This window comes from Heterocephalus glaber, unplaced genomic scaffold (assembly GCF_053883595.1).
Source record: "Heterocephalus glaber isolate CG9 unplaced genomic scaffold, H.glaber_assembly_v1.0 deba00001431, whole genome shotgun sequence".
In the NCBI taxonomy this organism is placed as follows: domain Eukaryota; kingdom Metazoa; phylum Chordata; class Mammalia; order Rodentia; family Bathyergidae; genus Heterocephalus; species Heterocephalus glaber.
This window is the reverse complement of record NW_028258295.1, coordinates 932,574-957,022: the sequence shown is the minus strand read 5'-3', so window position 1 is coordinate 957,022 and position 24,449 is coordinate 932,574. Positions and strand designations below refer to the sequence as shown.

The 24,449-nt window shown below is 43.4% G+C and overlaps 1 protein-coding gene across 2 annotated transcripts in view; it reads right to left on the bottom strand.

Annotated features, from left to right (window-relative positions):
- Positions 1–24,449, bottom strand: part of Sorl1 (sortilin related receptor 1) — a 169,894-nt gene that overhangs the window by 131,979 nt on the left and 13,466 nt on the right. For both annotated transcript variants that reach the window (XM_004870912.4, XM_021249086.2), the window contains exons 2-5: positions 20,847–20,963; positions 13,413–13,538; positions 6,351–6,512; positions 4,324–4,391 (exon numbers count right to left, since the gene is read on the bottom strand). In XM_004870912.4, coding sequence (XP_004870969.2) covers positions 4,324–4,391; positions 6,351–6,512; positions 13,413–13,538; positions 20,847–20,963 — 473 coding nt within the window. The remainder of the gene's footprint in view (positions 1–4,323; positions 4,392–6,350; positions 6,513–13,412; positions 13,539–20,846; positions 20,964–24,449) is intronic.

The window sequence follows — 24,449 nt, the reverse complement described above, 5'->3', positions numbered from 1 at the left end:
GAAGTACTGATTAAAGTACTTCCTTTAGCCTAGAGGATGTGCAAATTAAAATGAGGCTGCTGGGTATTTTTTAAAAGGCAGAGAGGAAAGAACTTTTCTTGAGATATTTTGAGATGAGCTGATCTCTTATTATTCCTTCAGAGCCAAAAGAGGAAGTCAGCACAGAGACAGAAAGAACTGTGACTCTCATCCCCATTCTCTTCTACAATCCATATCTGGACCTCCCGTGTGTGTGAGCTGCTCCACATACAAATTTTTTTTTTGCCATCTAGCTTTCTCACTGCTCAGGTTCACTCAGTTACTTCCTGCTCTCTCTGCTCTTGATTTGGAAATTCTAATCCTTGCTGTTTCTCTGAGCACAATCATTGGTGCTCACCTGCCTCACCAATAACCCTTCAAGGATGCCACACAGGGCATCCTTGAATCCCTTCCCCATAGGTCTTCTGCTGTCTTGTCTTCCCAATCTCCATATCTAGGCAGTACAAATTACTGGCTTTCTTCACACCCACTACTCCCAGGTTGCCAAGCACGGTTGAACAAACACATGTTATTGTTCTCAGAGAGATCAGATTATACTCTCACTTATTATGGGGAATCTTACAGGAAAAATCCCCAACATAACCTGAAATCCCAATATAAGACATATAACTACGTAAAATGTAAGAGAACAATCCCTTCTCCTAAGATACCTGTCATGCTTTCAGAAAGTAAAATATACACATTCCTAAACTCAAATTTCCTTTACATAGTAGTCCTATTGGTTTGCCCACTTAACATTTAGTCCCTTAAACTAATAAAAGATCAATCTGTCCTTCTAAATTCAAATAAAGCAAAGGAAATTTATAGTAGTATTCCTTGGTGGAAGTTGTCTTTAGATGACACTATGCTTATAATTTTATTAGGACCCTAAAATTGTCTGCCCAAAGAAAGTGACAGAAAGGTCAGAAACAGCCACTTTCTATTACAAAGGACATCTACAGGAGCCAGAAGATGCTGCAGGGCTCCTCCCTTGACCCCTGCACTTTAACATCCTCAATTACCAAAGAAATAATACCAACTTGAATTCATTCAGCTTGAAACACAGTGCTAAAAGAAGCACAGACACGATCTACATCTTGTTGGGTCATTATATTTAATATGGACTAACATTACATGTAAAAGTCAAGACAAATGAAAACCTGACACATACGAACACACACACACACCTTGTCTTATATCACAGCCAAAGGGCTATGTAAAGAGCTTCTGAAAATCAATACTAAAAAGACTAAAAATCAGATTTAAAAAGAGAAAAGGCCATGATCAGATATGCCATAAAAAATAAGAATGACCCTTAAGCAGGGTAAAAGATGTTTAAAATCATTCATAAGAAGAAGAATGCTAATTAAGGCTGCAATAAGACAATATTTCTTACCTAATAGCTATGGAGAAAGTCAACATGACTTAGTGCAAATATGACACTTTCCAAAGAAAATCTGGCAATGTCTACCAAAGTTACAGTTTCACTAAGGATAAATCAGTACAAAAACTAACATAAGTCCCTGCCTTGGGGGGCTTTCATTCTACTGAAGAAAGTTAATTAATGTGCATAATAACTGTATACTATAATGTAATAAAGTACTATATAAAAACAGCACACAGTATAGTGGAAATAATAGGGTAATAGTTGCACTTTCAAACAGAATCCTTAGTAATGTAATTCAAACTACTATGAGGCATCTCCTCACTCACATCAAGAATAGCTATTACCAAAAGGACAAGAGACAGTAGAGTGTAGAGAAAGTTGTGGAGAAAAGAGAGCTCTGGTACCCTATGGAAATGTAGACTGTTATGCAGTCACCATGGAAAACAGTAAGGAGGATCCAACAAAAAGTTAAAAATTGAACAAGCATTTGTCTTCTGGGTATATCCCCCAAAGGAAATAAAACCACCCCCTTCTAAAGATATCTGCACTCCCATGATTATTGCAGCATTATTCACAATGGCCAAGATATGGAAACAACCTTTATATCCATCAACCAAGAAATGGACAAAGAAACCCTGGTATATAGATGTAGTGAAATACTATTCAACCTTTAAAAAAGAAGACATTTGCAACAACATGGACAGCCCTGTAAGATGGTATGCTAAGGAAACAAGCCAGACATAGAGAGAAAAACATTGTATGTTCTCAATTACATATAAAACAAAAAATATATACAGAAATAAAAAATAAGACAGGGTGAGAGTGGGAGGGACAGGAGATACAGATTAAAGGATGCAAGTTACCAGATATGCAGAGTGCGTAAGTCTAGTCCTCCTACTAATGTACAACATGAGGTCTATACTCAATAATAGTGTATTGTACTTGGAATTTCCCCTAAATGTGTACACTATAGCTACTCTTGTCATACAAACAAAACATAAGGGTAATTATGTGAGTTGATGGATATGTTCATTTGCTTCACTATACTATCATTATTAATTACATGTATAATTTCATAGCATCATACTGTATACTTTAAATATGCACAATAAAATTTAAGTAAACAAATACAATCATTTGAGTAGGCTTCATTTAGAAGGAGTTATTTGAGCAAAGACTTAAGGAGCTAATGGAATAAGCAGTACATATATACTGGTAAAAGCAACCTATGCAGAGAAAACAGCAAGTGTAAAGGCCTAGGGTCCTGTGGAAAAGGATACCTGATATTTCATCTAAAAAAGATAAAGATGGGGCTGGGGATTTGGCTCAGTGGTTTCGCCGCCTGCTGTGCAAGCGCAAGGACCTGAGTTCAATTCCCGGTACCAAAAAAAACAAAATAAACAAACAAAAAGATAAAGATGATTTGAAAGGTTCTAAGGAGAACAAAAATAAGACCTGACCTGTTTGGGTTTTTTTGCTTTGTTTTTGAGGCAGAGTCTCCCTTTGTAGTTCACGCTGACCCTGAACTCATTATGTATCCCAGGCTGGCCTCAATCAAACTCATGGTGATCCTCCTGCCTCAGCCTCCCAAGTGCTGGGATTACAGGTGTGCACCACCATGCCTGGCTCCTGACCTGTTCTTAATAGGAATGATCTTTCCATGTACTGAGAACTGATTATAGAAGGATGAAAATAAAGGCAGAAAGACCACTTGGGAGACTCATGAGGAAAGCTGTAGTGAGTGGTGAATTGTGGATACATGCTAGTGGTAGAGCCACAGGATCTCCGGACAGATTGAGGGTGAAGCATGAAACAAATGTAGAATCAACAATAACTGGAAAGTTCTTGGCCTAATCAACTAGAAACTGAACCAGGGAAGGTAATGCAGGAAAGTGGTTTGGGACAGTGAGGATCAAAAGTCAATTTGGGTAGCATCAGATCTGTGGTGTCCATTAGTTACACATGTGAATGGGTTCCTGAACAGTTACATAATCCACTAACCTCTCAGCTTATTCCTAGAAATCTGCACCACACATGTCCTGCATACAAACACATGTGCTCAAGCTCATACACTGTGCAACTGTCACAGCACATGGTGAGAAGCAACCATGACTAGGAACAATTATACTTCTTCATGTATATCCTGTCTCTTTCACCCCCTTCCTCAAAACCTACAATGGCTTCCCAGTGCTCTTAGAATTTGGTCCAAGGTCCTTTTTGAAGCACTGCAGATTCTGATCCCAATCTCCCTTTTTAAAGGGAGTTCCTGTGTGGAACTTCTGCTCTCCACCTACACATGCTACCTCCCTTCTGCTGGGCAAAATCTGGATCAGGAGAAAGCTCCTCCGGGACGCTGTCCTGGAGCATCCTGGCAGGAAGACAGAGTCCATCCCCCAGGCTCTCGTCTTGTCTGTTAGTGCTGTCCTTGTTGTACCGAGTGTGTTATGAATATGAAATGTCTTTTCTTACTTTTCAACTGCATTTTTCTTAATAACTATATCCATAAATTATTCAACTTCTTATACCCTAAAGTATCTTGGAGGTTTTATACTTAACAAAAGACGTTGAAAAAAAAGTTATGAATGAATAAATGCCTGCACAAGAAACTCCCATTATGATGCTCGACAGATGAAGGTCTTTAGGAACTGTATTACACGCAAGAGCCAAGATTCCCCTAGGTTCCCCGATGGAGGGAAAAAAGCAAAGCCCTATAACTCCTCTTACAAATAATCTTTTCTCATTGCCCCTAGTGAGTACATTATACTTGCAGCTCTAATTCTCAAGGTTGGAAAATTTATTTTCTGAGCAAATGTTGCATATTTCAAGTTAGTATTGAAGATCTGTCTATCACAAAGGAGCTAGAAGAACTGGAGAGGGGGGCTTACGTGAGTCAAGTTTTCCTAGACAACACAACTTACCAAGTAAAGGACTTCACATGCTCCTGAATCATGATCCAAGTCTGGCCAAAATCATCAGACTTCCATAGCTGCAAGGACCAAGACAACAAGAAGGGGACACAACATGAGAACTGTGTACAATCTGAAAGGCATCATTGTCCAACGCCCACTGATATCCTGTCCTCCACAGCACACTGTCTGTGAGATAAGCACTCAGATCACCAAAGCCAGCTCAGGAACTCACAGCAAACAAGAACACAGAGGGCAGGACAGGACTGCACCTTTGCCTTTCACTCTAGTCACGAGGCTTTCAGCAGCAACCAGAAGGAAAAATGAGTGTGGCTCGTCCTCTACTTATATTGTCAGAAATGATATTTTACTCAAAAGTAACTGGGAAATAGTGTCCTGAAAAATTTGTAATAGACAGTAGCATTATTCACAAAACCCAAAAGGTAGAACCAATCAACGGGCCCATCACAGGGTAAATTAATGAGTAAAAGGTGACCCATGCGTACAATGGACGGTCATTCAGCCTTAAGGAAGGACACTCTGACACATGCTGCTGTGCACATGAACCCTGAAGGTATTATGTGTCAGTCACAAAAAGACAAATTGTGTACAATCCCACTTGAGGTACCTAGGGTAGTCAAAATTATAGACAGAATGTAGAACGGTAGTTAATAGGGCCTGGAGGGAGGAAGAAGGGGAAGGTAAGCGTTTAACGGGCACAGAGTTTTAGTTTTCCAAAATGAAAAGTTTTGGAGATGGGTGCTGGTAATGTTGCACCAGAATATGAATGTACTTAAACCACTGAACTCTGTACTTTAAATGGTTAAGACAGTAAATTTTACTTTATATGTATTTCACCACAATAAAAAATAAGGAAGAAGAATAAAAACCATGGGCAGGGGGATAGGTTGGTGGTAGGGCACTTGCCTAGCATGTATGAACCCCTGGAATTAATACCTGGCACTAAAACAAAAATAAAAATTATAATGAGCCTTGGTCATTAAAGCTGTCTACCAAGGACACTGGCTAAGTGCAGAATACCAAAGGGAATAAACTGAATGTACAGACTTGGCCATGAGTAATTAACTTGCTAATCTTTGCCAAAGTCCCTCAACCTCCACAGACGAGACCCAAGGGTTCCTTTGGCCCTTACAAACATGAGACCAAAAATAACGATAATCTACCTCCACTGGTAAACTGACCCAGCCCATATAAGCTTAGGTTACTCCCTAAGGCAAGCAAAGGTAAACAGATCCGTGTTTTAGTCAAACAACTTGTGAAGAAAAAGAAGCATTTCAAGGCTCTTCTCAACAAAAACATTCAGGACTCCGTTAATCCCATCACACAGGATTTACAGGTTTCACAGACTTATGCCCGACCAATACTCTTGACATGGCAAGTTTCGACCTTGAGATATAAATCTACTCGGGCTCTCTCTTCACTTGTCAGCTTTCCTTCATACCTGAATTCAAGGAAGAAAATAAACTCATTTCTATTATACACACATGCATCCACACTTACACAAAGGAAGAATATCAAAGTTATTCATAACTTCAAATAAATGGTAGGCAAAAATGTTTAAGGCAGGGGCTGGAGGGATATAACTTAATGATAGAGCACTTGTCTAACATACCTAAGGCCCTGGGTTCCATCCTTAGTACCATAAAAAAGAAAGAAAAGTTTAAAAACAAGAGGTCACAGAAGAGCTCCAGACAAGAATGCTCTATGTGACTCTCTCTGATTAAATCCTAAGGCCTTGACTTAGCCCACAAGCTAACAAAGGTGCATCTGCCTGGGGAAGGCATGATGTTGAACTCACAGGGCCAGCCAAGTGCTGGGTATTGCATGCTGGCTGGGACACAGGCACAGAGGGCCAGGGGGATATACTTTCCTTTAGCTGTGGTAAGTCAAACAGTAGCTACAAAGGCTAAGCCTGAGAGAGGAGGGAGGGAAGATGCAGGAGGCAAGGTCACTCAAAGGACACGATCCACCCATGCACAGTGGAATCACAGGAACTGCACACGACTGTGCTCTCTTACCTGTTTGTTGGGGTGAGACCTGTCGAAACCCAGAAGAAGGTTGGAGGCTTTACTATGGAGGAGGAGATCAGCAGCCCGGAATGGGATGGAAAAGCCATGGATGGTGTTGCAAAAGTCAAATGTGATCCAAAGATACTGGGCATAAGTGTCTGCAAAGATGTACTGCAAGAGAAATCAGATAAGCTCAGAGCAGGGCTTGGTCGGAGCCACTCCACACTTCCCCAAGTGCAAGCACATGAATGTGGGAAGGTAGGGTGCCAGGCCTTAGCAGGCTTCCATAATGGCTTTCTCCCTATCTCTTGGCAACAAAAAGATGCTGGCCACACCAACAGGCTCAGTGAGGGAAGGGATGCAGTGACAGCCCGAGGAAAGCCACTCACTGAGCAGTTTAATCAGGTAATGAAGCTGGTCAAGTCTTTCTATTTTTTTCTTGCAACTGACTTAGCCGTTCTCACTCTCAGGCAGGTCATGTGGTCACAATCAGAAGGTGGCTGCAGGCAGCTAGGACAGAGATGTCCTGGTCCTCAGATGGGCTAAACACACTCAAGACTGCCCTCTCTCCTTGTGTCCTCTGAGTAGCCACAAGAATCCTTTCCAAAAAATTCTTAAAATTGCACCCAATGAAGAGATGAGCTGCTTTACTACACCAGGTGACCAGGCAGCTCTGGGAAACAACAGAGCTAGCAGACACACTCTGCGGCACAGCAGGAAGCAGCTCTGGTGAGCAGGGGCCTCATCTTATTTTGCTTCTGTATGGGCCAGTGACTTAGAACAAGTTTGGCTACATAGAGGCTTCCTCAAGGGTTCTCTAGGGGCAGGATCAAGGCATTTCAATTTAACAGGTGTGTACTAAAAGCCCACCACGGGCCAGACATTGGGGATGCCACCATGGAAAGCCAGGATCCTTTCCCTCAGCAGCTGGCAGCCTAATGTGAAAGACAGGCATGTTTTGAGTGCATAACCATATTCCAATGTTAAATGAGAATCCACAGGCAGAGTCCTAGGACAACCTATCCAGCTTGAGATATCAGAAATGACTCTGTGGAAGAAATGGGTGCTGAAGGGCAGGCAAGACTTCCACGGGGAAAGAACATTCCATATCTAGGGCAGCATAAGTTTGGTCAAAAAGGAGGGGAATAAAACTATCCTGTGGGTTTGCAGATAGCTTTGAGGGCCTGAGGAAATGATAGGAAAACAGAGATCCTGGGAGGCCTGGAGTGCACTAGAGATGACTGGGGCTAGGCCTGTTCCCAGAAGAACCAGAGCAGCCCAGGGGACAAGGCTATGAATCAGAAAGGAGGGCAACAGGGCCCCAACTCCACAACCAGTCATTCATATCCATAAGTCAACCCATCTGAGAGAATTAACCCAAGGACACTTCTCCTAATTGACAAAACCTGACCCTGCTGAAGCTCTGGCTCTAAATCCATTCAGCACTAAGCCTGGGCCTGGACAAATACTTAACACTGTTCCCATATTGCTTTCATCTGTTACTCCTTCCCATTTATTCACTCTCTCCCCAAATCCAGACCTTAAACTTTCCAGGGCCCATTTTGTGCATTCTTTCTCTTGTGTTTCTTCTCTAGCATTTAATGTAAATCTCCACACTCTGTAGAAGCCTAATTAAATCTAACAAAAAGTAGTAAATGTTTTGAAAGCAAAAAACTATTCTAAGCAAATGCAAGGTAATAAAAACAATTATGATCCTTGGAGAATCATCATAATTTTTATCATGAAAGTATTCCCTAGAAATACTCTCTCTTTTTTGCTCCCAAACCATCTTGATAACTGGGGAAGGGAGGATATTCTCAGTTCAAAGAAAGATTTCTCCAGGAATCCATTTCATGACTTGCTGCAATCTCTCATTTGTGAATCAAAAAAAAGTTATGCATCCAGTTATAGAACTTATTATTGTGATAATAATATGATAGAAGATAAAATTATTATGATAGAAGATACAAATTTGGGGGGAGCATGGTTACTATGTCCCAGGCACCAAGCTAAAAGTTTTGCATACCTTGTCTCATTTAGTCTACTTGGTACTCACAGTAACTCAATGTTTTGGGCAGTGTTGTTACACCCCCTTTTAATAATGGCAACACTGAAGCTTTGAGCACATAACTGCTCCAGATGACGCTGGAGCAGGAAGCATTTACATCCATATCTAGCTAGGGCAGAGCCCATCTCTGAGCAGTCCATCAATGTGTGTCTTTCTTCCCAAAGGCAGCATTTGCTGAACTTAATTCAGAGGTTTCACATTGTACTATTTATTCTTATGTTTCCTATCCTAACCCACTATTATGCTTTTACCAGAAGCTTTCTCTTCTCTCACCTTCTGCAGGGCTCTTCCATGCCAATTCCCAACCTCCCACCCCAGCCATTTCAGACCTTGATTCTTCTTCACAAGTTCCTCTACCTTCATTCACCCTCTACCCTCAAATAATCTCATGTCTCCTCCATCCTTTACTAATTTGGGTTATCCTTCCACACAGCTGCAACTACTGCCTCAGGAACAATCACTGCATGCCTGCTATCATTTGGATGTGGTTTATTCACCATAGGCTCATACATCAGAAGCTTGGTCCTCAGTGAGACATGTTAAGAGGGGTGGAACCTTTAAGAGGTGGGGCCTCATGCAAAGCAATTGGGTCATTCAGGGTGCTGCTCACAGAAGGAACTATGGTAATCCTTTCCTCTCCACACTCTGGGCTTCCTGTTGCACCTCTCACACACATTTTCATCATAAGTCCATCCATCATGACTGTATTCAGCCAACGGAGCCTGCATCAGAGGCCAAATTGATGAAGCCACTCTAAGATTTTCAGCCACCAAAACTATATGCAAAATAAAACCTCTCTTCTTTATAAAGTATCCAGTCTCAGGTATTTATTGTAGTGACAGAAAACAGCCTAATACAATGACTTTCATAGCTATAGGCTAACACTGACTTCTCACTGAGATTCTATTTTCATTACTTTTGTTACATTCTCAGCCATCTCCACTTGGATAGATCAGGATATTCTACTGGGTTTAAAGCTGAATTCTTCAACACCTTCCCACCAAAATCCAATTCTCTCTTCCCATGCCCCAGGTTCCAAACATGCTATCTCCCAGCCTCATGACTCAGTCAGTCCTGGATTTTGACTACATCTTCTCCCTTTAGTTTCCATTTTCAAGTAGCTGCCTACCCATTAAGTATTAAGTATTTTTCAAAATCTGTCTTCCTTCCTATTCCCAGTGCTACTTGTGTGGTCTGTGTCCCTGTTAGAGACCGTGAGCAAACAGGAGGCAGGCATGGGGTTTTATTCATCCTCGCAACTTCTAGGACTAGCAAGCAGTGAAATACGTGGAAGGGGCTAGGAGGTTTGAGTGAGCAACTGAGCAACTTCATTGCTCCAGTGGTTCCCTTTCCATGCTCTTTTCTAATCTTTCCCTTCTAATCCATCAGCATATTTCCAGGAGACATGCTTTCCTAAAAGACACCAGTTACTTCCCTACTCAAAGATTCTTCCATGGCTTCCCACAGTTCTCAAAGTAAAAGAGAATTCTCGCCATCTCAAAAGGGGGCCAGGTAGATATTGTAGAGTAGCTCAGGGCAAACCTTCTATCCCTGAGAAGCAATCTCCTGACTGTCCTGCATGGAAACCACATGCAGACACTGTTAGTATTGTGTGCTAGACGGCTTCCACCAACTCTACTCCACCTACTGACATAATGTGTCTATCCTAGAAGCTCCATTTCTAATCCAAAACACCCCATGAAGATCGTACTCCTTTGATCCAACCTCCCTTAGTCCTCCAGCTCTATTTAGCAACAAGTTCCATTCATCGTGGACACATGGTGCACCTTGCTGTTACGTGACACATCACACAAACACATGGTAGGAAAGCATAGATTGTCCCACACTGCTAAGTCCCAGTGCGCCTGGCTGTCAAGTTCACTGGCAGCCAACCCCACAGGTCTGCGAACAGTGCTGCTCTGCAGATGCATCCTAAACTGTGTGATCTCAGGAACATCTTCACCCCTCCCCACTTCTCCAGCCCTGTTTGCAAGCACTTAATATTCCAGAGGAGCTACCTTCTTTTCTTCTGAAAACACAAACACTGTACCGCTGCAAAGATAACAAACTGAGCTGTAAAATGTATCCACATGTTATCAACCCAAGTGACTGTCTCCAGTTTTGAGGGCAGAAACCAAGAGTACAGTGAGTAGGGGGAAGGGTGAAGCAGCCAATGAGGGAAGAAAGGGAAACAGAACTGTTTACAGCTTTACCTAAGGCCAATCTCTGCCTGGGAAATGGCAGGCTCAGTTCTCACTTCTGCTAAGGCTGAGGCTGTGAAGCCCCACTGCACTTCAGTGGTCCTTCTCAAAGAAGCCAGAATCAGTTAGACGCTGCCTGACCCATAATGGAACAGCCAGGTGGCAGGACCTGCATATGGGTTCAGGGAGCAGCACATAGGGGACTAAGAAGAGGAAGTGGGACTGCAGGCTCTGCAAAAACAGACCTGAACACTCAGGTGCCCCCCAACCACTCCATCTGCATCAAAAGGCAAAGCCACAGACTGGAGCTGGCTGCCTCCTCACACCTTCTTTCCTCTTCCACAGGCACATGTTCCCTTCATGCTGCCCTTCTCCCTGACATCTTAACCCTCCAGAGGAGCTGCTGACATTAGCTTCAAGTGCTGACAGCCCCTGGGACACTTTTACACACGTGACTTGCGGGGGCCTAACACCCTGCTGTTGACAGGGCGGCACCCAGCCCTGTGTGGTTTGTCCGGAAATGGCAGGTCTGGTGAGGCAATTTGCTTTCCATAGGACAAAGGTAAAAGTCACAAAAGCAATCAGCATAATAAGAATCATTACTTCCTTCCTGAGATGTCTCAGGAGGGTAACAGCTTTCTCTGGGAAACCAGAAAGGCTCTAGCAAAGTCTGCTTCCCTGGCCCAGCCTGCTCCAGGCCTCAGGTCCAGCAGTATGCGGTTCTCTAAGAAGGCAGCATCTCTGTTCTCCTAACTCCCCATCCCCTCCAATTGTAAAGTGCAGCCAACATACCCACAAGTAAGCTAAAGTGCATCATTCCACATGGCAGGCGGCACTCACGCTGTACATGTGTGGCACGTGTGGCCCAATCTCACCATGCAACACCTCAACTTCTTCTATTGCAATCATCCCAGGGTTCTTCTGCCCTCTGGCGCCAAGGCCATGGCCCCTGTTCAGCACTCTGCAGACCTAATGCTCCAAAATTCCCTGATCCTCTCCCTGCACCAAACCTCCTCTGTGGCTCCCAAGCATCATTCTTTCTCCCTTTGACTCTTCAGACTCAAGGTGTGAGCAGCTAGTTGTTCACCACAACACACAACTAGCATGAAGGAAGATGTAAGACACTTGTAGGCATCTGTGCCCTGAAGGTGGGAGGAGCCGGATGGAGCTGAAAAGGGACAGTGAACAATAGGGCAGTTTCAAGGCTGTGGCTACTGCCACAGTTAGAGAGACAATGTAGAAATCTAACAGTAATAACAAAGATTAAACACGGCCCAATAAAGTAAGCAATCCAAGTGTCATTTGCTTCTTGCCAAGGATGTATGTGGCACAACCAGGAACTGGGCCCTAAAGAGAGCTCCTCCCCTTTCAGGAGTCCAAAGGAAAATGTGCAGGGAAACCAGCTACCTCTGGAGCCCCTAAGAACAGGCCTGACAAGGCACAGGGAGGGGAAGGTCAGGGAGGGGCACCAAGGCAAGCTGTCCAGCCCACGGAGCCAGCACCCTCCACTGCTTTCTCTTCGCTTTTCATCTCAGGGGAAAACTGCTCACTCGCCCTGCAGTTAGGTAAGAGAGGGGAGTCTGCATCTAACTGTAGCTTCATTCTGAGATCATTAGGCAGGGCTGATATGTAACCAGTAATGACTATTCAGTTATTATTCTTTTAATTGATCTGTACCAGCTGACAAATAGCTGCTGCTGGGGAAATCACAGAGCGGCTCCTCCTGAAGGCCCAAAGGCAGGACCCCCTACCCCAGAACCTCCTGCCAATTTAGCAACTGAAAGATTAATGCCTGGCCCACCAGGGGAGCCTACTGGACCCAGCTCCCTACAGACAGTGTCTGTTCCAATTGGTCAAGGACCCAGCCACACCAGTTGCTAAATATTTTGAATCCAGCCCCTGCTGGGAGGTCACAGGCAACCTGAGAAGCCCTGGAAGAAGGACCTTGTGGGCCTCACTCATAGAGCCCATTCTGGATAAGGAGAAAGCAGCAGCTCCCCTTACCTTGGAAAGCTTCTACTACTAACAAGTGTTTCTACAAAGGGTCTTTCCTTGGAAGAAACCATTTGGCCCTAGAAATAAGTGAGGCAACATAAGAGAGAGAGAAAGCAATCAAACACAACTCTCAGAGCTAAGAGCTACCAGACCAACAGGAAAGCCTTGCACACTGCTGGGTTCCTACCCTCCCTTCTCCATCTGCCTGGAGGTCCAGTGTCAAAGCCTCCTTGAGTCCAACTTCCTGGGGGTTCTGACCCAAGAAACAAAGCCTCCAGGAATGCCACCTGGGAAAACAAAGCAGGAGGCACAGTCATATCCGCTGCCTTGGTTTTCTTTTCTATATTTATATAGGTTCAGAGAAGGGGAAAGAGGAATGCACAAACACACTCACGTTTGCATGCATCCATGCACACACACCCATGCTGCGATGCCAACAACCAAGAGTTCAGCAGCTGCTCTTGGAAACTGTGAATCAGACTGCCATGCAAGTCCCGGAGTAGCTGGGCAACATTTCTGCCATAAGTGAGTTGGGCAATTTATTGGTTGGCAGATTTTCTGTGATTTAACCTGACCTTGTTTGTCTGGAAATCCTGCCTGACCAGTACTTGCCTGCCTGATTATGCATAGACACCCACCCTGAGAACTGTACTCTGTCACAATCTCCCAGGTTAACAGAAACACAGTTGCTGGCTACCAATCATGCTGCAAAGACCATGAAGGGCACCATCTCCCAGCGCCTATTCAGAGCAGCAGGGAGCATACAGTCCTGTGAGGTCCAGACTGTCTGATCAGCAGCTTACTTACCCGTTTGTTGTCTGCAGGACTGTGGTAGAACTGGGCAATCACAGCTTCACTGGTATTTCCCATGCCAAAGTTCAACTTCTCTGAAATCTTACTGAATGATTTTCCATAGTCATAAGACACGTACACCTGGAATACAGAGAAGGAGAAGAAGGGGAAAAGAGTTGGTTGAGGAATCAGGCAAAGAAACCTTCACTGTTCCTCCTCTTCCCAGGATCCCACTCTGGATCCTGGATATAGCTTTCACTGGGTCCCTGACAACATGAATTACCAATATTACCAGAGAGCTCAAAAAAGGGAAGCAGAGTACCTGTGTATCTGTCCCCACGCTTGTGGGAGGCAGAAAGCACAGAAGCGCTGCAGCCACCTCTGCCAGTATTGTGCTGGCCTCTTTTCTGAGCCAAAACTAAGACCCTGAAGCAGAGAACAAACACAGATACAACGATAACATCCCCATCATGGCCAGGTTAAGTGTTTAACAAATTATATCCAGAGACAGTGAGAATGTGTTTCTCTGAAGAGTAAAAGGTTGGAAATTTGTTTTGCCATCTGTGGAAATGACTCCAGAAGGGCAATCTTATCCTGCATACCTCTCCTGGGAGGTTCACTTCTTAGAGCATCCTATGCTCAGAGGAAGAATACTCTCATGGGCTTCCATGAGATGAAAGAGTCCTAAGTGATTAAATATGCACAGAAGTGTAGCTTACGGTAGAGAGCTTGCCTAGCATGCACAAGGCCCTGGGTTACATCCCCAGCATTGAGAAAAATAATCAGTACCAGAATTCCCTTTTTCACTAGTTTCTTTGTGATTCTGTGGCATGGGAGATGATAGCAACAGCAGCAGGATCCATGTCCAGGCTAACAAAATTTGCTTCTCCCCTGCTTCCTGGTTTCTGGCAATGTAGTAACCACACTGATAAAATGAAGAAGACTCATCATTCACTGAGTGCTTACTATGTGCAGAGACAGTACTAACCTCTTCCAGTGAAAGAGCTCAGGGAACTCTCACAATAATCCTATGTGGCGAATGTAACTGTTAAAATCATTTTACAAAGAAGACAAACAAGGGCTCATGAGATTAGGTACTTGCCACAGTCATAACATAGAAAGTAAGCAGCAGACTGGGATCTTGACTCTGGCTGCCTGCCTTCAAAGCCAGTGATCTCAAAGCCATTATCATCTCAACTCATGGAGGGCAGCATGGAAGTTGTCCAATAATATAGACCTAGATTTGACCATCTATGAGACATGAAAAGTAATTAATATAATCAAATGCCTAAAAAACCAACCTGATAGATGACTATAATAGTGATAATCATAACTTAGTCATTTTTCAAATGATGTATGGGAAAGAGAATCAAGGAACATACTAAAGAAGAATGTCAGGTGACTCCCAAGAGGAGAATTACTGGACTATTCCCAAAAAGTATATGGCCAACACTTCCCATTTGAATCCATAGCAAATATGCCTTGAGAGTTTCACAAGAGCCAGGAACTGTGCTAGACACCAGAAGTCCAAATATAAAGACTAATGAAAGATATGGACATTGGCATGTAAACATGTGAATGTCTGATGACTGCACTGGGTTAACAATGAAAGACTTTGGAGCTGTACACAAGAGAGCTCATGAGGATCATTAACATTTAATAGAAGTCAAGGTTAGAAGCAGCAAAGACAGAGGCTCTGCCTTTTTCTAGGTCACCGTGAAAGGAACTTCTAGGAACCCACGGCCTACATTCCCAAAGATCAAAAACACACAGCAAGGAGCTCCCACAAAAGCAGCTTCCGGAATTCAGCAGGTTGAGAGTTCACAGATAATCTGGGTGGGTAAAAAGACAAAGTGGGACTTTCTCACTTCCATTTCCCAGGCCAAGAATGGACACCAAGTCCCAGGTAGGCTCAGAAGTTGTGCGTAGCAAACTAGCTGGCTTCCCAAATTGAGAACTAAGGCCCTTCCTGGCTCCAAAATCTCATGACTTGATAATCTACTATGACTTAGTTCCTGAGAGGCACAAATGTGATAATGTGTTCACACAGGGTAGAATTTTTCACTATTCAATACTCTTGTATTATCATTATTTCTCTTCCTCTTTAAAAATCCCACAAGTTAGTTTTACCTTCAGGGCACCTGGAACATACCAGGTAGTCAACAAGGACTTCAGCAAAGAATAAGTATGATTATAAACCAAAGAACTAGTAAATGAATGTGTTAAATAAATTAACAAAAAAGTGAACTAAATGAATCAGTGAGTGAAAGAGAATACAGTTGTTCTTCCATATCCTCAGGGGGCTTAGTTTCAGGACCCCACGGATTCTAAACTCTGTGGATGATCAAGTTCCTTATATAAAACAGAGTAGTATTTGCATATAACCTGCCCACATCTTCTATGCATTCTCAATCATCTCTAGAGTACTTATAATACCTAAGACAATGTAAATGCTATGTAAATAGTTGTCACACACAAGACAAGTGTGTACATGTGCAGTACAGATGCAATTGTTTTCCTACCACTTTCAATTTCCAGGTGGCAGAACCATAAATGCAGACCCCACAGATATGGAGGGCTGACTATCATTATTTCCATTTAAGAGAAAACAAAAACTAAGACTCTTAGACGAGAATGACTAACCAGGGTCCTATTGCTAGGAGGTTAAAAAAAAATTATGTCACTTTTTTCCAATTCCAATCTAGTCATCTTTTCAGAATGCAAGTCACCTACTTGGCGAATGTTCTCTTCTCTGTACTTACATTCCACTGTACACCAAATGCACAGTCCTAGCACTGGAAGAAGTACTGGCCAGCAAGGAAGAAAAGACCTACTCCAGCAAAGTACAGAGCCTTTCCTGGATTCTCAGCCACTATTCCCACTGTGTACTCGGAGGTGAAACCATTCTCACTACCAAAAAGCTCTTTCTTATTTCTCACCAGGAAATAAAACCCATCTCTTGAGTCTTTCACTTTTTAAAGGTTAAGAGTAAGTACAGACCAATCATGGGGCAGCACGCCTATAATTCCAGCTACTTGGCAGTTTAAAGCTAGCCTAGGCAACTTAGCAAAGTCCTGTCTCAAAAACAAAAAGGGCTCCAGCTGTAGCTCAGTGGTAGAACAGCCCTGGATTTGATCCCTAGTACTGAGGAAATGGGTGGGGCTAAGTACATAAGGGTCCATCTTGTACCTGAAAGCAATTACAGGTTGCTCATCAACTAGCCTAGTCTTCTCCAGGTTGAACAATTCCAACATTGTATTTCTGTCCATCCCCATAATTCTAATTTCTATTTGATTGACACAGACCATAAGCACCATAGGGCAAACACCAGGCTCAGGGCTGGAGCAGTTATCCACTTGTCTCTACCCAGAACAGCACACAAAAGGCCTTGACCATGCTAAGTTAAACTTCAGCAGGCTGATGGCTTTGTGGACTTCACACTGCACCCACAAATATGAGTTACACTCAGGTTATCTTTGTTCACAGCAGCAAGATACTGCTGACTCACTGTCCACTGTCATCTTCAGGTAAACTGGGGCTGACACCCCATACGTACTCCCTCTTCTGGTGCTTCCACAGTTTGTTTCCATCCAGACACAGATTTCTGCACTAATTAGTCCTCTCTGACCTCAATATGACACCGTTCCCTGTCCAACAAAATTTAACGTGGGAAGAGTTACTAAGCTGCCCATAGTTGCTAGTTACATCATTTTCTTTCCTACAATGATGGTCCTCTGAAGTGAATAGTTTAAAATTATTTTCCTTGTACTTTAACACTATATAATGATAATGGGGCGGGGGGGGACTAAAATGTACAGAGAACAGCTCCACATCTGGCACGATTCCTAGTCTTGTTTAGCACTGCTTCTCAAAATTTAATGTGCTTACAAATTACCACCCAGCAGGACACTGGCCAAATGTAGATTCTGATTCAAAAGGTCTGGGTGGGACCTGAGATTATGTATTTCTAAACAGCTCCCAGAACATCCTCATATGGCTGATTCACACAACACACTATTGGTAGCAAGGTTTTTCAAGTACTGTCTTAGTGACAAAATGCTCTAGTTTGAACCTTGAAAGTCTCCCAAGACCCATGTGTTAAAGGCTTGGTAATGTGAGGGGGAGCTGGTGGATTTTTAAGGGACAGGCCCCCATGGGAAGTCTTTAGATCACTGTGGGTATGTCCTTGAGGGGATTCCAAGGCCCTGGTCCCCTCCTCACTGTCTTTGTCCCCTGGCTCTTGATGTGTTTTCGTTCCACCGTCCATGCTCCACCACTGCCATCCAGTATACCCACCCAAGACCTAAAAACAATGGTGACAACAATCATAGACCAAAATCTTCAAAACTGTGAGCCAAAATAACCTTTTTCTCTTTATGTGTTGATTATTGCAATATTTTGCTACAGCTACACAAAGCTGACTAGCACAAAGACCAAATAGGAAGGTTTAAAAAAAAAAAAAAACTAGCCCAGGAGCAGATTACCCATGAATGTCAGAGCCAGGATTCCAACCCAGGTATTCTGATTTCAGATCCTGTGCTCAGCCAGACACCAGCTTCCCGGGGGCTACCAAATTCTGCACTGTTAGCAAGGACTGGCCCTGCAACCTAGTCAAATTTGGAAGGCACAAATCATAACATCACACCACTGTGGTGTGACTGGTGGGACAAGAGCAGTGAGTTCTATCATTCATCATTCATGCATCTTCTCTGGCTGATCCTAATTTTTTTTTTTTTCGAGACAGGGTATCACTATGTAGTTCAGGCTGGCCTCGAACTCATGGCAATCCTCCTGGCTCAGCCTCTCAAATGTTGGGATCACAGACATGCGTCACCATGCCCAGCAATCCTGATCTTCTGATGGGTAGTATCTCTAAGCAGTAGTTCTTTGGCCAAAGGCTGATGCAACTAAGAACTTCGCAAATTAAAACACAAGAAAACAGAAATAGGAAATGTCCAAATAAACTACATCTATTGCTTCATTTCATCAACTTTTGGATAAAAATCAGTTTTAGAGGTGCCATTCCTTATAGAATCACACTGGCACAAGTTCATTAGGTGATAATTACATTTTTTTTTCCTGCTCAAGAGCAAACTCTCTGGGATTCCACCTGCTAGACCCATCCTTTTTCATATAGTGAATATGAATGACCTTGGCCATTCCCCACAGTTCACACAGGTCCTTATCTATACAAATTATTTCCCTTCGGACTTCTAATGGGGTCTTGGGAACCATCCTTGCAGTCTTTTTTAAAAGAAAATCTGGATTGTTACTGCTCCAACACCACCAACTCTGCCTGTGAGTCACAGTTTATTTTTGCACTAACTTTTCACATCAGAACATCTCAGTTTCATCTGCCAATTCTTTAACATAGTTTGTATACAGATAGAGGAAATTTCTGCCATCCCTATTTATTAACGCTGGGCATTAAATCTCCCTTCTACTTAATCTTTCTTATCTTATATTTCATTTCAAAATAACTAATCACTTCAAATGTTCAATGGACTCTTAGTATGACACACACAAATATTTAGGCAGAGTAAGAGCTAAGCTGGACAGACTGGCAATAGTTAAAATCACCAACCAGCACTGGTGGGGTGCTAGGACATGGGGCTGTCACTGCTGAGCCCAGACAAATGGGTCATTTAGTGATACCGCAGTCTCATACACTGAGTACATGATGGGGTCTTAATCTCATCACCCCCAAGCTTACACACTGACATGGTCAATAACCCCAAGTGAATCCTTTTTTACGCCTCTAAGCTCCTATTTGTCCAGCAAAACTATGAAATAAGTATTAAGTTGTTTTACCCAGCTTGCAAACATTCATTCATTCTTTCATTTATTTTCTGTTCAAAGAATTCTTTTAAAGCATAAAATCCCTATGGAGGATTTCTTAACATGGTATAGCCCAGAGCTGGGTCCTGTGCCCAAGAAGGGTACATAGAAAGAGTGCTGTTCTGAACACATGCACAGATGCCTACAGAGTGTCATGGGACCAGCAAGCATTCATATGTGGCTGCCTGTGACCATAGCTGCTGCTTGTAAACCCTGAGCACATTGAGAAATGAGCCAAAGTCATTGCCCTCAACTACTCTAGCCTGCTGCAGAGTAGGCCCAGAACCCACACAGGGCAAAGCTACACATCATTACGGCCAGCATTTCTCTGGCCCTCCCTGACTGTGGCTGCCTAATTCAATTGACTAGAAACATCCCAAGGCTCCCTCTGGTCACCTTATTTTGAACACAACCAACCCAGATACTAAATATAAAAGAGGAACATCATGGAGACCAAACCTACATTTAAGAATTACAAGTGTATCCTTAAGGCTGATGTAAAGTGCCAGCAAATCCATCAGGTTTCCTCTGACCAGAATACAGGGTACCCAATTCTCAGTGTGTTATTCTATCCAGGGCCTCACCCTTATCACCATAGCAGACCCCAGTCCAGGGCAGGGAAGGTTCCTCTTGCCCACAAGGAGAAATCTGGAACACAGGCTACAGACTTTGGACCTCAGGCCAGCTCTGACCCTCTCATCTATTTCACTTGGCCCAGACAGTGTTTGTAAAAATTATACATTAGCTGCCAACTTGGAACTCAGCAGTTTCACATAAACATCCAGACCTCTGAGCCTCTCTTGAAAAAAATCAGACCTGGCAACACTGGACCCGGCATCCTAGATGCAACCAGAGCCTAGAACTGGTAAGCAACAGCCCCTTACTTCTTCCTAACACCTCTACATCACAGAGACCAAGTACCACTTGCCACATTCAAATTAAGACACAGGAATGTTTCTTGACCCTAGATCTCTATCAAAGCTGGGGAGAGGGCCTCTACTATCCAAGCAGGTCATAGACTTGAAAAAAAATGGGACAAACATTTTTCTGTGTGGATATCAAGAGTGTTGTGAACTTAGAGCTGGCTTCCTTCCCCTCCTTTACCTGTCTACTCCCTTACAGGCCTTTGAGTTTGTAGCCCTTGTCACTTCTTGGTCTATTGGCTAAGATCAAGTGAGTCTGTAATGCTTGGACTCCTGTCTTTAAAACACCTAATCTATTAAACATAGCCAGCAGCCAATGGTGGAAATTAAGAAAATGAAAGAATCCATTTCAACAGTTCACCCAGCTGTCATAGGTTAGAAGATACTGGCATGTGGAAAAGACCAATTAGGTGGGTGAGAAAATTGTTAAGCAGATACAATAATCCAGACCACCTAGCACTTCACAGAAACAATCACACATTGCACAAATCTGCTTAGAACACAGACTGCACCCCTCTGTGTTCAGAAAACATGGGATCTATGTATTATTTCCCCGATCCTCTTTGCTGTCCTATAACTCACCCTGCCCATTCTCTATCCACTATTTTTCCTGACATGATAATCCCAAAGAATCAGAAAGGGTATGCTGAGGGCACCAAGGAGTGCCCAGAGCAACACAAATACTTACATCACTGCTCTTGGGCCTCGCCAATGCCAGGCTGTCCCGGGCCAAGGCCACAATAACATTGCTTTTCTCTCCAGCCCAGTGCACCACCATCTGATTGTGGGAGTCATTCAGACTGACCTGAAAGAGACAAACACAGGAATCAGGAACCATGGTTAATGACAGCCATACACATTCAAAATCAAATCTCCCCTCCCCTGTCACTCAGAAACGCCAAGATTCTGACATGTAAAACACTGGGGCAGGATGGCCTATTCTCCCCACCGTGGATACTCTACCACACCCAAGTTCTCAAGAAGAAACACTAGTCCCCCGGTTACATTTGGTTATATTTTGTGTGTAGCTGGATTGTAGAAAATCTTCTCAGGATTTCATCCGCATAATCTATTCTTTTGCTTTATTTTCATTCATAGCATCAATCTCGTTACTCTGATCCTACTCCATGTGTGTGACATGCACTTGTAAGAATGTAAACTGAAACATCCCTCTTATTTAAAAAGAAAAAAGGAAAACTTCACCAGCAGTCAGGAAGGACAGGGAGAAGTGACAGAAGATAGTTATGAGCTCACAAGAGCAGCTGGACAGTGTGAACAGTGCCTGCCCCACATGCACAAAGCCCTGGGTAAAAAAAGAGAAAAAAGCAGTTGGAGAGAAGTAATGACTTCTATAGCAAAGTGGGATTACAAAGATTGATAAATGTTAATTGTATAATTCAAAATAGCTAGGAGAGAAGATTTCAAATGTTCTCAACACAAAGAAATGTAAATGTTTAAGATGATGAAGATGCCAATTACCTGGACATCCCAGTTACCTGATTGTTACACAGTGTATACATCTATTGAAATAGTACATTGTACCCCATAATTGTGTAATTATGTGCTAATAAAAATTACCTCAGGTAAAGAAATATTTTCCAGAAGTCAACAGAAATAACCTTTGGATTATTGCTAACAGTAGTTCCCAGACTTTTTGTAAACCAGTAAAATAAAAATAGATTAGGGGGCCAGGGATTTAGCTCAGTGGTTCCACTGCCTGTCTCGAAAGTGCAAGGTCCAGAGTTCGAGTCCCAGTACCAAAAAAAAAAAAAAAAAGATTAGGAAGGCCAACGGAGAATTGGATAGTGATTTCTAGTTGACAGGTAAAGACGTTAACAAAAACAGCCATGGTGTCAGAAGTTAACAAGCTATTTTCTCAGTTTTCCTCTAATTTACGAGGACACCACAGACTCACCAGGCTTTGTGGCTGCAAGATGAGGCCCTGGGATGGAGGGTGGTCAGGGCCACTACAGCCCTGGCCCCCACACAGTCATGTTTTCTTTCCCTATCTGGACCCAGACTGCATTCAAAGGACCCCAAAGTCGTAGAACAGTGATGGTGAACCTTTCAGAGCTTTCAATGATACAAACAGCCTGATAAGGCATACACGTCATGGGTTTGCTACCAGTGCCCTAGAAGATAGCAAACCCAGAGGACAGAAGGAGCTTGTGACTCTGAGAAGGTGATCCTCCGACCAGTAACACCTTGAACTTCTCAGAATCAGGAGATCTAGTTATACCACTGAGGTTTGGGGACTCATTTGTTAAAACTGAGGAAGGACATAATCTCAGAATAAAGGAAAGTTATTTTAGATGGCTATTTTGCCCTTTGGAAAAATAATTACATTATTTCCATTTTCCTTATTTCACCATTCCATCTGTTGGCTGTGCCACCTTGAACATATGCTCTTATTTCACTGTTCACTGATGGACACCAGTTCAAGGACAGGCACTTCAGGACACCTGAGTTATGCATTTCACCTCACCTGTATGGACAACAAATGGATGAGGATAGTAACAAACCTTATGGCAGCTGGTCCATAGCAGGACAAAGGTTCCAAATCGGGAGCATGTGCCATGGCTCTTTTTTGTGGGGGGTACCAGGGATGGAACTTGGGACCTTGTGATTGCGAGACAGGGAGCGGAACCACTGAGCTAAATCCCCAGTCCATGTGCCATCTCTTACTGAGCAATCTCAGAGATAAGCATAATCCACCAGCCACCTCAGTTACCTCAGGCAGTCTGGGCAGAAAAGTGAGCTTTTGGGACTCAGAGATGGCTCTTCAGGGTCAACCTGGACAGTATACCCCACCTCCCCCAGGACCAATTCTTGAACTAATGAAATTCAAGTCTGGACCAACCTACCCTTAGAGCGTCCTCTTAGCACAGCTCCAAAGCAGAAACCCCTCCCCCATACCTCCTTTTTCCATCCTTCCTTCCCTACCTCCCCGACCATGCCCTAACTTTCCCCACCTACTCCTTTGGGAGCTCTCAGATGTCACAAGAGGACAAACACCTGGGCCACAAATTTGGCAGCCAGATCAACCAAGGGACTAATCTATAATGACTCTGTTTTGCACTTTAAGCACCTGCATCTAATTTGATCCAGGATCCAAACTCTTTTGAAAAGCATTTGAAATAAGACCTCTTCAAAGAAAAAGACCCTTGATATTTTTTAGGAAAACATGCCATTCCAAAAAGTTACTTCTCATTCCTGATAGATAAGTCCAGGCAAGCATCAACAGAGATGCGCAAATAAAAATATATAAATTATTTAACCCAGGATGCTACCCGCAGAAAGCAGCTAAGGGAATCTCCCAAGGCTGCTGAAGCCTTCCTCCAACCTTCCTTCCCTTCCCCCTTTCTCCTTCCAGCTCAGGCTTTTGGGAAGAATCTGGAAGCATTTGTGGATCAGAAGCCCACTAGCACAGGCACCCTGGGAATTCAGGCTAAAGTCTTCTCCTCTACAAAACTATCCTCACCCTTGGAACCAAACGGGAATAAATAGAGAACTATGTAAAGGTCAGTACAATAAAGGATTAAGAACCTGCAAGAGCCACGTAAGTTCACTGGGGCCTGGGATGAAAAAGCCCACCAATGTCCAGCCTGGGCATCCTCAAAAGTGTGGTCAAAGCACCCCCTCTGGCAGGTAACAATCAGATGATGCTTTGAACAGGCTACAAAGGTTTCAGGGATCAGAGTGGGGAAGAGGTCTGAAAACAACTTGCTGGAAGTCTTTCTATGCAGAAGATATGAGATTTATGAGACCTCCTTCAATCATTCCAACGGGAGAAAGACGAGATGAGCACAAAGACAAGCTTCAAAACATCCAAAGGCTTTTTTTTAAATAAAGAAAGCCTGCAAAAGGCAAGCTTAGTGAAATACCTCTTTTTTAAAAAAAAGCCTTTTCTATTAGATGTCTGCGTTTTTCTAAAAGCAGACTGAAAAAGGGCAGGCTAGTGGAGGGAAAGAAAAATATCCTTGGCAAGAAACAGCATGTCTGAGGGCCACCAGGCACTCACACAAACTGTTCTGCTCCTTGCCTTGGCAAGAAGTCAGACACATCCTGGTCATGAGAATAACTCCCTGGTGAGTCAGGCTGATCTCCAGGGCAGCCCAGGTGCCCATCCCCCAGAGCACATGACCAGAATCAGTTGCAGGAATCAATGCATCCAGAGGATGACAGGAGATTAGCAGACCATCATTTTTATTGAGGCCAAGACATGCAATCTACTCTCTGGCTTCACCTTCCTCCTCTCCAATTCTAACCCCACAGTCTCAAGGGACCAAGA